This window comes from Phocoena phocoena, chromosome 11 (genome assembly GCF_963924675.1).
Source record: "Phocoena phocoena chromosome 11, mPhoPho1.1, whole genome shotgun sequence".
Lineage (NCBI taxonomy): Eukaryota > Metazoa > Chordata > Mammalia > Artiodactyla > Phocoenidae > Phocoena > Phocoena phocoena.
Genome location: NC_089229.1, coordinates 58,347,014 through 58,361,339, shown reverse-complemented (window position 1 = coordinate 58,361,339; position 14,326 = coordinate 58,347,014). Strand labels below are relative to the sequence as shown.

General features: G+C 46.0%; 1 protein-coding gene across 2 annotated transcripts; it reads right to left on the bottom strand.

Annotated features, from left to right (window-relative positions):
• Positions 1–706: 706 nt before the first annotated feature.
• On the bottom strand, positions 707–12,417 carry NACA (nascent polypeptide associated complex subunit alpha). Of its 2 annotated transcripts, XM_065887065.1 has the most exons (8): positions 12,353–12,417; positions 11,415–11,486; positions 2,949–3,034; positions 2,324–2,401; positions 1,890–2,036; positions 1,354–1,482; positions 1,019–1,141; positions 707–828 (listed from the first exon to the last, which is right to left on the bottom strand). In XM_065887065.1, exons 2-8 carry the CDS (start codon positions 11,482–11,484, stop codon positions 814–816), a joined length of 648 nt encoding a protein of 215 aa, XP_065743137.1. In that variant the 5' UTR covers positions 11,485–11,486; positions 12,353–12,417; the 3' UTR covers positions 707–813. The 2 variants fall into 2 exon arrangements, with proteins under 2 accessions (XP_065743137.1, XP_065743136.1); XM_065887064.1 differs by lacking the exons at positions 707–828; positions 12,353–12,417 and having other exon boundaries at positions 992–1,141; positions 11,415–11,484.
• Between the last annotated feature and the right edge of the window lie 1,909 nt (positions 12,418–14,326).

Sequence of the window (14,326 nt, the reverse complement as noted above, 5' to 3'; positions counted from 1 at the left end):
TAAGAGCAGAGTGCTTGTACTGTATATCAATAGTCAAAATCTCTCCTTCGTGAGGTACCTTTTCATTTGCTACAAAGTACTGTCATTTCACCCTCACCCACTATGCATTCTCTCCAACTCTGTCCCAAGCTCTTACATGACAAGATGTAACCAACATGAAATGCTTGCCACAGAAGCCAGACGGGGCCCAATATGTATTCAGAAAGATCGCAGGTCAGAGAAGGGGATAATTATTAAATAAAGAATAATCAGGGACTTCCCTGGTGGCGCAGTGGTTAAGAATCCGCCTGCCAAACGCAGGGGACACAGGTTTGAGACCTGGTCTGGGAAGATCCCACATGCTGCAGAGCAACTAAGCCCGCGTGCCTCCATGCTCTGCAACGAGAAGCCACTGCAATGAGAAGCCTGCGCACTGCAACGAAGACCCAACGCAGCCAAAAATAAATAATAAAAAGTAAATAAATTTATTTAAAAAAATGAGTAAGAATAATCAGGATTTGCTACTAGTTAACATCTGGGAAAGAAAGGAGAAACTTTCAGTTGTCTCTGAGAACAAGAAGTTCCTAATAGATAGCCTGAACAGTTATCTTCTCACAAGAGGTGAAAAGGCTGAGGTTTTAAGAGGGGAACCTGAAGTACTAAACCTTTTCATTTCTAGAGCTTTCATGTTTTTTGGGGGGAAGAGATCAAGCACCAACTGAGTTCATCCAACAAGAAGCCATAACTTTATTAATGATAGAAACAGTACAAATTTCAAACCCAGCTGCAGTTACTCTTTTGAAACACCAAAAAAAGGTCCTCTTTTCAAGATGGTTACATTGTTAATTCCTGTAAGAGAAAAGAGATCATCAGAGGTGGTTACAGGCAAATTGAGAGAATTCAGGTCACTACAACCTGAGGCAAGTCAGAAAGGCTTTGGAAAGAGGCTTCCTAATTGGCTGATATTAAGCACAGAAAATAAAGTCACCCACGATTGGTTGGGCAGAGGGAGTCAAGGAATAAAGGCTTGGACACTTACCATAATAGCATTTACAATATCATTACTGTTGTTCTTCAGGGCTCGGACTGCCTTTGCTCTCGACACATTTGCTTGTGACATGACCAATTCTATGTCCTTAACTTCCACACCTGTTTCATCAACCTAAAAGAGAGAGAAAAAACACTTAATAAACTAAAGGCAAGAACAACTTCAGTAGTTCTGTCAGGCATCTCCTGAATCTAGCTCTTAATATAACTCAAAAGCTACTTAACTCAATGGAGTTCAAGAGCCTAAAATAATATAGAATCCACCCATCAATACAAACATAATATTATCTTGTGAGGATTAAAAGCACAAAAGATTTCCTTATATACCTCTTCCTCTTCACTCTCCTCTTGTACAGTTGGAGTCTGTGTGTTTTCTTGAATGTTTGAGACAGCTTCACCCTGAACTTTGAATTTCTCAGCAGCTGCTAACTGTGCTTGCTGAGATAAGTCCTCGATCTATAAGGCAGAAAATAGAGAGATTCATGTGAGTAGATTGATCAGCAGCAAATCAAAGAAATCACTTGTATCTTTTCCAAACTCCCGCTCTTAAACCCACTTCACATTAACTACGTATCTTTAAATCACGTGGCCTCACTTGGATTATATATTATATATAATTATATATATATTATATATAATATTGGATAATATTGGATTATATATTACTGCAGACAAAGAAATAACTTAGGTCTAAAGCAGTGGTTCTCCACTGGGGGGGGGGGTGATTTTGTTCCCCATCACACTGCAAGTGATGTTGCTAAACAGACAGCCCTTCCACAACAAAGAATTATTTGACCCAAAATGTCAATAGCGCTGAGGTTGAGAAACCCTGGTCTAGAGCAACTCCCAAGAACTTTCCTTACCTTGGCTTCTCCAAAAACTATGTAGGTATCTGAAGCTGGGCTCTTGTATACATCTGGTTTTGTGATGACAAAAAGGATATTCTTAGATTTCCGGATAGTGACTCTAGTAACCCCTGTAACCTGTCGAAGACCCAGTTTGGACATAGCCTAAAGAATAAAAAAGAACATCAGGTTTTCAACTTCTTTAGAAGCAGCTTCAGGAAGTAAGGAACATAATAAAACTACATTCTAAGCAAAGACTTTCTGTGGGCTAAGAAAAGTTTATATAGCAACACAGAATTGATTTCCAGGCCTCCTGGGCTTTCTGCCATAGTTAACTTCTGTTAGTTTAACTAAACGTGTTTATACCACTACCAAGAGTTCCACCACAGTTTCCCCTCTCAAAAGGTGCTTCATCAGCACCTTTAATCCTTCTTTATAACTTAAACTCTTACCTTCCGTGCCTTCTTTTCACTCCGGCTCTGTTTTGCTTTACTGACTGGTTCTTCATCGATTTCAGCTGCCGCTGCCAGCTAAGAAGATCAAACAGCTATGAGTAAACTGGAATGTAAGACCTGGATACCACAATCCCTATGTGGTTTTCCCTTCATGAAGGTTCACAGCTCCAAATACATAAGTCAGCTTCTCTGATCAACACTGGTCCTCCAATGCTTCCTTGACTTCCTTAACTTACTAGTACTTACACTAGTAAGTTAAGAGAATACCCACCTGGTGCAGTGGTTAAGAATCCGCCTGCCAATGCAGGGGACACAGGTTTGAGCCCTGGTCTGGCAAAATCCCACATGCCGCGAAGCAACTAAGCCCGTGCGCCACAACTACTGAGCCTGTGAGCCACAACTACTGAGCCCATGTGCCACAACTACTGAAGCCCGTGTGCCTAGAGCCCACGGCTCCATAACAGAAGCCACCGCAATGAGGAGCCCACGCACCGCAACAAAGAGTAAACCTCACTCGCCGCAACTAGAGAAAGCCCACGTGCAACAAGGAAGACCCAATTCAGCCAAAAATAAATAAGTAACTTTATTAAAAAAAAAAAAAAAAAAAAAAGAGAATACCTACCTGGGCTTGTTGTGTGGTTGCCTGTGTAGAATCCTGTTCCTCAAGCTCTGGTACTGATTCATCACTATCAGATTCTGTTCCAGACCCTAAGAAGATAAGTAACTTTTACTATTTTATAGTAAAGATTACAAGGAAGAGGCACCTCACCATGGCCTCCCCAGACTAGAGGTCACTGGCTTATGCTAGACCTCGCAAAATTAAGTGTAAACCAACTGACTGGTACGAAGCCAGCTTGTACTGATATGATAGCCCCCAACTCAGTCACAAACTAGTGTGTACACATCTATTAAAGACCCAGCCCCAGAAATGAGAGAAAATTACTAGATACAGCCAAGCAGTTTATGTAACTGCTTCCTTTCCCTCAAGGTCTTCACTTCTTGGCACAGGTAAACACCAATGACTTATGTAATGCCAAATTCTACCCAAGAGCCCAACGGTCTTAGAAAGATTCTGGTAAACAAGGTGCCTCCACATATACTTAAGTGAAAAAAAAGTAAGATCACATTGTGGAGGCAGACTGGGGGTGGGGTGGGGGACGATTTCCCCTCATCCTTTAAACTGGGTTGGGGGAGGCCAAAAGCAGTTGTGTACACACATTTAGCCTTATTTTCAAACCACTCACCCTAGCAGTTTGATCTAATCAACACAGCTTGAAGATTCTCAAAAATGCTGATCTACAGTTCTGTAGCCACCTCTACTAGATACTCTCTTGTGACCTCTTCCATTTCTTCCAAAAATAATTCACATATTTAAGTTTCCCTCAGTTCAAAGGCCAAGCATCGATAGACTACTAAGGGAAAAAGCATACACCTGCACCATTCCCAGGCTAGGAAAAATAGGTCTTTTAAGAAAAGGGAGTCCCTGGGCACTGGTTATTACTAAGTCTAAGATGTGAAAAGAAATTCAAGTAGTTCTAGATTTCCCAAAATTTTAGCAAATCCCAGGCCCAGGGACAAAGTTAGTGACATAGTAGAGTTTAGAGCAAATTAAAGGTCTAGAAGGTCTTGGTTTTCAATGTCAGATCAGTTAGGTAAAAAAGATGACAGATCCAGAGTTAGTCTGAACCACATTACACAGGATGGTACACAACAGACCATCTGAGATGAAAACCAAGATTCTGTTTCATATTCCTAGAGCTTTTGCATTTAAACTTATCGTTCTACGTCCAAACACAAGCAGATATACTGGAGAAAGCGGCGCATCCTACGGTTAGTATCGGTGGGTAGCCCCCAGAGGGTTGTGGGCAACACACCATGCACACGGCAAACCAAGGCAAATACCCTTATTATTCTTCTGAACAGGCTGCTTGGCAGAGGGGGTTGGGGCAGGGATCCCAGCAGGTTTGGGGGTGGGCATGTTGACGAGGACCGGCTGGAAAGGCACTCCCCCCGAGATTGGCTCCGGGGGAATCAGAGGCGGCAGCTCATCCTCATCAGCAGGGGCTGAGGGCTTATGGGGTGATTCCAGCACCAGCCCAGGTGAGGACGGCAGAGATTGCTGTTTAGGGAGCAGAGGGGGAACTGGGGAGGGAGCAAGAGGCAGAGAGACTGATGGGGTAGGTGCTGGAGAGACAGATGCAGATCCAGCTTTAGGAAGGACCTTCTCTGGGGCAGCTGCTGCTGAAGGGGTAGACGTCTCAGACTCAGGAGGAGCCAAGGGGCCCTTTGGGGAATGGAAAGAGTCTTTGCCCTTTAAGAGAGAAGTAGGGAGGGCTTTTGGAGCCTTTGGAGAAGAACCTTTCTGAGTGCAGACTGTCAGTAGAGGAGCTGCAGCCACTGCAGGAAGGGATCCTTTAGTACCATTCTGAGCTGAGGGATCTGGGCACACAGGAGGTGAAACAGAACTCTTCTTCTGAGTGGGAGCTGTGACGACTGGTGCACTTTCTAGAGCTGGAGCATCAAGCACTGCTTTGAGAGCTGTGGGGCCTTTCTTTATTGGGGGCCCTTTAGATGCCTGAGGTGCAGTGGACCCCAAGGGACATGTGACTGAAACTGGGGAAGTACAGGGCTCTTTGGGGGAGGGAGGAATCACAGCTGGGGGAGTGGGAGCCCCTTTGGAGGATGAGGTTGCTGGCCCCCCTTTCGGGGCTAGAGACTTTTGGGGGGAGGAAGGAGTTACAGCTGAGGCAGTAGGGACCTCTTTGAGAGCTGGAGTTGCTGAGGCTCTTTTTGGGGACGGAGGAGTCACAGATGGCGGAGTAGGGTCTCCTCTGAGAGGTGGGGCAGCTGGGGCTCTTCTGGGAGATGGAGTTGCTGGGCCCCCTTTGGGGGAGGAAGGAGCCATGGCTGGGGAAGTGGGGACTTCTTTGGGGTCTGGGGTTGCTGGAGACTCTTTGGGGACCAGAGTTGCTGAGGCTTTTTTGGGGGAGGGAAGAGCCACAGATGGGGGAGTAGGGTCTCCTTTGAGAGGTGAAGTAGCTGGGGCTCTTTTGGGAGATGGAGTTGCTGGGCCCCCTTTGGGGGAGGGAGGAGCCACAGCTGAGGGAGTGGGAGTGGGGATTCCTTTGAGTGATGGAGTTGCTGGGGCCTTTTTTGGAGAGGGAGGAGACGCAGCTGAGGGAGTGGAAGCTCCTTTGAGTGGAGTTGCTGGGGCCTCTTTGGGCGTGTGAGGAACCATAACCGGGGGAGTAGAATCTCTTTTGGGAGGTGGGGTAGCTGAGGCTCTTTTGGGAGACGGAGTTGCTGGGCCTCCTTTGGGGGAGGGAGGAGCCACAGCTGGGGGAGTGGAATCCTCTCTGGGAGGTGGGATAGCTGGAGCTCTTATGGGGGCTGGAGTCCCTTTGAGGGAGGAAGGAGTCAGAGCTGAGGGAACAGGAGCCTCTTTGGGAGATGGAGTTGCTGGGCCTCCTTTGGGGGAGGGAGGAGCCACAGCTGGGGGAGTGGAGCCCCCTTTTGGAGGTGGGGTAGCTGGGGCTCTTTTGGGAGATGTGGTTGCTGGGCCCCCTTTGGGAGAGGGAGGAGCCACAGCTGACGGAGTGAGGGGCTCTCTGGGAGATGGGGTTGCTGGGCCCCCTTTGGGGGAAGTAAGGGCTCCTTTGGGAGGTGGGGTAGTTGGGGCTCCTTTGGGGGAGGAAGGAGTCACAGCTGGAGGAGTGGGGGTCTCTTTAGGTAATGAGGTTGCTGGTCCCCCTTTGGGGGAAGGAGGAGCCACAACTGAGGGACTGGGGGCCTCTTTGGGAGATGGGGTAGCTGGGAACTCTCTGGGAGACGGAGCTGCTGGGGCTCCTTTGGGGGAGGAAGGAGTCACAGCTGGAGGAGCTAGGGTTTCTTTAGGGGATGGGGTTGCTGGCCCCGCTTTGGGGGAAGGAGAAGACATAGGTAGGGGAATGGGAGCCTCTTTGGGGGATGGGGGAGTAGGGGAATGCTTCTTGGCTAGTGATCCTTTACGGACATGAAAAGAAAGATTGGCCTCTGGAAGAGAGGAAGGTTCAACTGGAGAAATAGTGAACGACAGATTTCCAGCAGGGGTATCAGGGATAGCAGGTACACTTTTAGAAACAGAAGGAGCAAGACTTAAGGTAGTAGTAGCTGAACCCTTCTTGGTTGGAGTTCTTTTGGTTTGAGGAGACACACTAGTCCCTAGAGGAGATGGGGAGTCAGTTAGGTAAGTTCCTTTGGAAGATGCAGTAACAGAAGCACCAGAATCCTCAGTTGGGTACCCTTCAGGAGAGGAAGCCACAGGTGCCAATGCTGAAGTTTGAGAAATACCATGAACTTTCTTTGCACCTTGAGGAGTACCAGCTGGAGGAAGAGGGGGAAAAGACTCAGACTTGGGAATTTCAGGGACCTGTGCCACAGTAGCTGGAGAAGCAGAAACATTCTGGGGAGATAAAGTCACAGCTGGAGCCAGAGGGCAACTTTCAGAGGTTGGAGGGACCAAAGGTAAAGTAGTAAGAGTGGAAGTACTCTTCTTGGCAGGGTGGCTTTTAGAATCTAAAGAGACAGCTCCTTCTAGAAAAGGACTGGCTACAGGTATAGGAGTGGAGGTACCTTTGGCAGTTGTAGGAGCCATCCCATCAATGGCAGTGCTTTCCAAAGGAAATGTAGTTACAATTGGGGTAGTGAGAGAACTTTTGAGAAGCAGACTAGTTGGATCTGGGCTTGCATAAGAATCTGTCTTGATTATAGAGGTTGGGGAGTTGACCCCCAGAGAAGAGGTAGTAGTACTGGCTGGCTTAACTAGAGGGAGAGGCTCTAGGAAGCTCTTCTTTGCAAAGGTGGCTTCAGGAGAAAGAGCTATCTCCAGAGAAGATGATGTACTTTGGAGAGAAGGGAGATTTTTAGGGGCTGCCAGGGCTGGTGAAACAGGGAGACTTTTGGGGTTCTCGGGGGCTGGCAGAGGTTGAGAGACAGGTATCCCCAGAGTGGTGGTTACTTGAGGAGTAGGAAGCTCTTTGGGAGCCACAGGCGCCATAACCAAGACAGTTTGGGAAACTGAGCCCTTACTGCTCATGGGACCTGATGAAACTGGAAGAGAGACACAAGTAGCTACCTCAAAGGTAATAGATGCTGCAGAAACTGTAGAGGAGTTAGCCATCCCAAGTGGGGTGGTTCCAACAGAAGAAACAGGAGCTTCTTTCAAGCCTGGCCTCCCTGGAGAAGAACCAAGAATCTGGGCCACCAAAGGTTGATGAGCAGCACTAGGAGAGTCTTTGAGAATCAGAGAGGCTGTAGGAGATAACAGAGAAGAGGTAGCTACATTGGAAGAGGCTATGTCAGTGATAGTAGAGAGGCCTTTGTCAGCAGACAGAGCCAGAGGGGAAGTTGGAACTCCCACTGGAAAAGCAGCCTCAGCAGTAGGAACCACCTCATTTTTGGAAAGAAGGGGAGGAATTACAGATCTCTGAGAAGGGTAAGAGGTACCCGTGGAAGAATGATCTACAGAAACAGTATCCTCTGTGGGATCTGACAGAATATTAGAACCTGAAGGTTGAACAGGAGAACCAAGAGAAGTGAGGAAAACTGGGGGGGCATGAGGAGCCACAGGAATAGACTGAGTTGAAAGAGATAAAGCAGCAGGTGGACTAAGGGATCCCTTTAGGCTGAGGCTTGCAGGGTTTTGTGGAGAAGTCAGAGCTGAGGAAATAGGGATGCCTTTGACCTGAGGGGAAGGAATGGCTAAGGGAGTGGCAGGTGGTGTCTGAGGACATGAGGCTAGTCCAGACTGAAGAGAGACCAAAGGAGTTACAAGATGGGAAGAAACAGCACTGACTATACCTGGAGGACTGGGGGTACCTTTTGGATTAGGGACTACTTGAGAGGGAGCTTGAAGAGGAGAGGGCTTTGGTTCTGAGGAAGCAACTGGAGCTGATAGAGACGTCACTGACCCTGACTCAATCACAGCAACTGAAGGAGGTGAACTAGGAGGGTTAGGTGGATAGCCAGAGCTCTCCTGAACTGAGTGGGGAGCCAAGGCCACCAGAGCCAAGGGAGCTGAAGAAGAATGAACACCTTTCAGAGTTGGAGTTATTATGGGAGAGGCCAGAGCTAAGGCAGCTGGGGAGATGGGAGGCCCTATTAGGTTTGGTAGGAAAGCTGGGGTGCCAGCGGGGGGAGGGGCAGCTCCCAAAGGCAGGGCTGTCCCAGTGGATGACTCAGGAAAAGGAGCTTCAAAAGGGGTTGAGGCAATAGTAGAGGGAGAAAGGAAAGAGGAAGGCTGGTTAGGGGTTGCCAGAGGGCATTGCTGGGAGGCCAGGGAACAAGGAGGGGTAGGCGTAGGGGTAGGTTTAGGCTGCCCTAAAGCAGCAGTGACACTCAAGGCTGAAGACACAGGAAGCAAAGCTGGAGGAGAAAAGCAAAAAAAAAAAAAAAAAAAAAAAGAGGATAAAGGAGGAAAGGGAAGGAAAAAAACAAAGGTGAGTTATACAGCCCAACTTGGTACAACATGCCTCACAGAAAACATTGGAATTTTAAATCTGAGAATGAAAGTCACCATACAGGATTAGACAAAGGTGACAAGCAACAGCAATCTTCCCCAAACATACTTCAGTGGTCAAGTAAGAATACATCCCTCTCCTCATCTTCCACATTTCCCAAGTTCTACTAAAGTAAGTGAAATATTTTAGGGTGAAAAACAGTCTAAGAGCAGCCTATTAGTCTCTAAATGGGGAGCACAGGCCCAGGAGTAAGTTGGGAACAGCATGCTTTCTACCCTTTCCCAGTTGTGCTCTTCCCTTCCCCCCTCAAACAAACCCTAAGTCTTTCTCACAGGCCATTGAATCACCACTAGAACAGTTCTACCCTGTCTACCCAAGGAGCATGAACTGAAACAAATACCGAAAACTGGAACAAGGAAGATAGTGGCAATAATGATGGGGAATCAGAGCTGAATGATAAAAAACAGGCCTTTTAATGCTCAGGCTTCCACTAAGTCAGGAAAAATCTGACCCTTAATACTGTGTATTAAATACTACTTCACTTAGCCTCCCTATACCTCATTTTACTTACCCAAGTCAAACAAAAAACCAACCACAAATGGGTGGACTCTACAGTTTCTAAGTAATGTTAAGTCTCCAAACATCAATCTAAGATGAATTAGACCACGAGAGACAGCTTAGTCACAAGGGTAGGAACTGTATTATGAAACTGTAACTCAACTTGATAAACCAGACTGTGGTTCTATTTTGAAAGTAGGGAACTGGAGTGGAGAAAATACATTGGATCCCCACCCCTTAATCCGGATGAGTATGCCATTCTGCCAAAATAGGCACTATCTGCACTGAGTAAACCTAAGCAAAAGGTTTTCGAAATGATGAAAAAATACCATGCTTACTAATCAGGAGGTAACACAGGATTAGACCAACAAATGCTCAACACCTAGAAGGGAGTATTATTTAAAAAAAAAAAAAAAAAGCTTATAGCATCCAAATTCACTCAACCAAAAGTATCCCAACTACAGAAAAGACAGGTGGCTCACGCAGTTTTTCCTCAAGAGCTGGTACGTGAAAATCTTATGATTACAGCGCAAATGTTCTCAAACACATTAATCAGAATTTGAAACTTAGAATGTTTTCATCTCACTGGACCTCAAGATGGGATTAAGGCCCAAATTACTCACTTTAGACACCATAACGAATCCCGAGTCAGTTTCCTCATTCATTCTAATAATTATTTAATTATAGTTATGTATTAAAAAAACTCCGAGTGTTCATCACGGGCGCTTACTTAATATTATCATCTAACCTACTGTGCAATCTCAAAATATTCAGGAATAAGTTTAACAGCACTAAGGATTGCTTCAGAAGCAAATAGCATTAATTTTGAAGCTTGATCCAGATTATTCTAAATTCATCTGAATTTCAGTCTCCACATTTGTAAAATCAAGTTGAGATTCTCTAAAGTTTTGTTAGCACTGAAACTACAGAATCTTTTAGAGACCAGTCCTTTATTTTTACCTTCCTTAAGTCCCTTGCAGTTCAAGGATTTCATATAGTTTACTTCCCAGCTCAGAGGCCCCCTCCTTTTTCTTTGCTAGCAGCTGTATTAATCCCTTCAGCTGCTAAAATCAGACAGGTGGGGAGGGAGAACCTTAATGCTTTCAACTATAAACAACTCTATTTTAATTCCAGAAGGAGACAAAAATTGCCGTTAAGTCACAGGTGGAGTTTAAAAAGAAATAATGAATTTACCATAAAGGGGGAATAAAAAAGATGAGGATGGAGGTCACAGCCTGAAAATTCCCTTCATTTAGCTCTGCACAACTAATCAGCAAGAAGACTACCATAAAAAATTTTTTTCCCTACCCCTTCTCAAGTTTTATAGAAATGTATTTTAATCAGAATTCAAAACCTGCCTTACACTATGTTCTACATTCATTAATTCCAAAGCCGAAGAGCAGTCAAAGGAAGGCTCTATTTCAATTCTGGGTTCCAGATAAGCTGTTGATGCAGGCACTGTTCCAGCACGCTAGAAACATCTCAGCACCAATCCATAAAACAAGTTAACCAATCTAGGAGGGCCCTGGGGCCCAGTAGGACACATTTACCATCAGCAAACATCTTATCCAGGCATGTGATGACGGCACAATGCCAAGCACTGCCATCTAAAACCTTGCAACCTGCTGGCTGGAACTTCACAAAAGCTCAGGTCTCCTGGACCTGCCAGTGTGTCACCTAGTTCCAACAGGTAAGAATCAGAGTCCCTTTCCTGCTCAATTTTCCTATGTGAGGGGAGGCTTCCACAACAGAGCTCCCTTTGAGGCAGCTCTCATAACCTACAAAGCAAGCCACGGAGCTTTTAACGTTCCCGAATCTTAAATATACGGTTTTTATTCCACTCTCTAAGCAAGTCCTTTCAGGAAAGCTACTATTATGGACTCTACTCCCTGGTAAAGCTACAGCCCCATCTTCTTTAATGAGAGTCAACACTGAAATACACAAGTATATTCTATTTGTCACTTAACCCACCAAATAGTTTTAGGGTCGATCTTACAATCTTAATCAAGGGCAAGGGATCTAGGGGAACCTACCTGTCTCAGCCTGGGGCTGTGGCAACTCCTGCTCTGTAGCAGGGACGGTTTCTGTGGCTTCACCGGGCATTTCTGAAGGGAATAAAAAGGAGGCCTGAAATGACTCGGATCCATTCTGCTGCCCAACCCAGAGTGAAGCTTCAAACTGCGGAGGGCTGTTAGAAAACCATAAGCGTGGGACAACCCTCCCCAACGCAGCTGGAATAGGTGAAAACCACGACGTAACCCTCCCATTTTTGATCAGCAGAACCACCACCTTTTACCGCTCCTCTACACTCTGCAGAAAGCGGATTTCCCAGTGCCCAGGGATTCCTTTTATTCCACACTCCAAATCCCACACAGAAGCAATTACCACTGCGTTCTCCACCCGAGGGAGAGGCTCGCGGTCTGGCTCCCGAGCACGGGATGGGAGACTTCAGACGCTACCTTGAACAGTCGTCTCCCCTCGCCGCCCCGCCCCCCGCCCCGCTTCCTGGGCTAGGACCTCAAGGACTGCCGTTTGCCGACTTTCGGGACCCAGAAGGAGAAACAGGGTGTCCTAGGTCCCAACACTCGCTTGTCACAATAAGAAGTGTGTTTGTGTGTGCGCGTGCGGAGGGGCTGTTCCAAGGCTGGGACCCCTTAACCTCCTCTAGGTTCTCGTGAAGCGGTTCCCAACACCGGACGCAACCCACTTCCATCCCCGACGCCGCAACGGCTCCCATCTCCCCAGCCCTGGACTCGCGGCCTACGGCCTTTCTGCCCTGCTTTTGCCAGGACACCAACAGCAGACCCCATTTTGTCCGGAGGCCCCAAGGCCACACTGCCCAGGGCTAAGCAGGAACCCGGTGGCCCCATAAAACCTCCAATTCTCCTTAGTTCCCAGTCCTCGGGGCGGCTCAGCCCGCAAGAAAGGCGGATGGCTACGGATAAAAAGTCGTGACGAAGACAGCACTTACTGTGCGGGGAACGCGGAACCAAGATGGCGGCAGAAAGAGAGCTAGCGAGAGCGTGACCCACGCCTGTTGCAGAACGAAGCCTGGGGAAGGGGGCGGGACCAGGATCCGATTCCGGGTCAGGAGCTGCCGGCAGTCACTTCCTTTAACCAGTGAGCCGTTCGGGTATTTCCAGTCTGGGGTGGTGACGAGGCTAAATAAGGGTATGAATTTAGAGCAGGACTCGCTGGTCTGGCAGGAGCTCTCTTCTCTGAGCCATGCAGTCCTAAGATAGCCGACCCCTTCCCGTCCCCCAAGTCGAGGCATTTTTGATACGCGAAGGGCAATTGTAGGAGAAGCAAACTCTGCTCCCCCGTCGGTAAAGTAGCCACAGCAGTATTACTGCTACTTTCTGACTTCCTTTTCTCAAATAATTCAGGAAAATATGGTGTTAAGTAATGCTGAATGCCAGAGGTTGTATTCACACCATTGGAAGATAGCTGTGACCTAGGTTAATCCTCAATTTTATTTTTGGAATACATAATTTAGACTGAGATTACTATAAAGGTGTAAATTTCCCTATTCAGAAAAAAAAACATAGGCACATATACAATTCTTTTTGCTTCTGTTTTGGACATTATACCCTGAAACTCATCCGTTCTAGAGGCCCAGGATTCCACGCTTTATACAGTAGGATTTTTGAAAAGTAGAATGTAACAGTGTTTTGTTAATGAAAAGGCTAGGGATCCTGACTCCCATATCCTCTCTCCAAAAGGACTCAACACATACATTACCTAAACCAGCTAACACTATTTGAGCTAGTGGCTTTAAGACAATGGTGGCTGCCTTTTAAGATAAGCAATGCTTTGAAAGCTACTTTAAAATTTATGATATTTTACCATAGTGAAGTGAGGGTTAGGATTAGTGAATTAGGATTAAATGAGTGGAGTTTACCAGGAATGAAAAATTCTGAAATTCTCTTTAGATAGGAGTGACAATATTATGGAGTGAATAAGAACATGGATTTTGAAGCCAGACTCCTTTGTTTGAATCTCAGCTAGGTTACCTAATGGTGGCCTTCGGCAATTTAATTAACACATATATGCCTCAGTTTCCTTATCTATGAAATGGGGATAACAGAAGCTGCTTCATAGGATTGTTAGGAAGGTTAAATTATGTACATTACTTAAAAAGTGTTAAAATTGTTAATAGAATTTCTACCTAATAGTGATCTGGGAGACTTGTCAATGCAGTCCATTTACCTTCAGAAGGGCCAGCAATAGCCAACCATCTCCTTAGACAAACAAAACTACATTTTGACCATTCCCCTTTCTTTCCCAGCAAGCCCACTGACTTTTCTAACTCTGTTAATGATTAGCTAAGGAAGGATGTATTTTCTTTCTTTGGGTTTCTTTATAAACTGGGCAAGTTTGCAGACGGACACCAGTTCTGTGCCCTTTGTTTCTACAATTCTCATATATGGATGAGAAGGCAAATCAGCTAGGGAAGTCAAGTCTTTATGTTTCTGTTGTCTTCAAGAACCAAACACTCTTTTGCACAAGCACAATATATTCTGTAATTTATTTTATGGGCAATTATACCGGTTTTTATCAAGGGCTCTAATATTAAAGCATTAAAATGTTTTAATGCTAGACATATTGGAAGCCTAAAACATCTCTTGCTGAAAGCATAATACCAGTCTTTCTACTCATTCTGAGTTAGGATGGACTAATGAATCTTTAGTAATTAAAAAAATTTTTTTATTTACTTGGCTGCGCTGGGTCTGTGAACTTGTAGCTGCAGTATGTGGCATCCTGTTCCCTGAACAGGGATGGAACTGGGGTCCCCTACATTGGGAGCACAGAGTCAGCCACTGGACCACGAGAGGAGTCCCAAGTCTTTAGGAATTTTGTATTCAGGAGTTTTAATTGACCAGTCACTGTTTTCCAAAAAGACTGAACAATACATAGTAAACAGAAGCTCAGATGAGGAATTTTA

Bases quoted from the DNA above. Each gene is read 5' to 3' on its own strand.
- NACA (XM_065887064.1), bottom strand. From the start codon at position 11,484: ATGCCCGGTGAAGCCACAGAAACCGTCCCTGCTACAGAGCAGGAGTTG. The intron at 2,037-2,323 runs GTAAGAGTTTAA...TTTATTCTTTAG, and splicing joins GTGAAAAGAAGGCACGGAAG to GCTATGTCCAAACTGGGTCT. The intron at 1,142-1,353 runs GTATATAAGGAA...TCTCTCTTTTAG, and splicing joins AGGAGAGTGAAGAGGAAGAG to GTTGATGAAACAGGTGTGGA.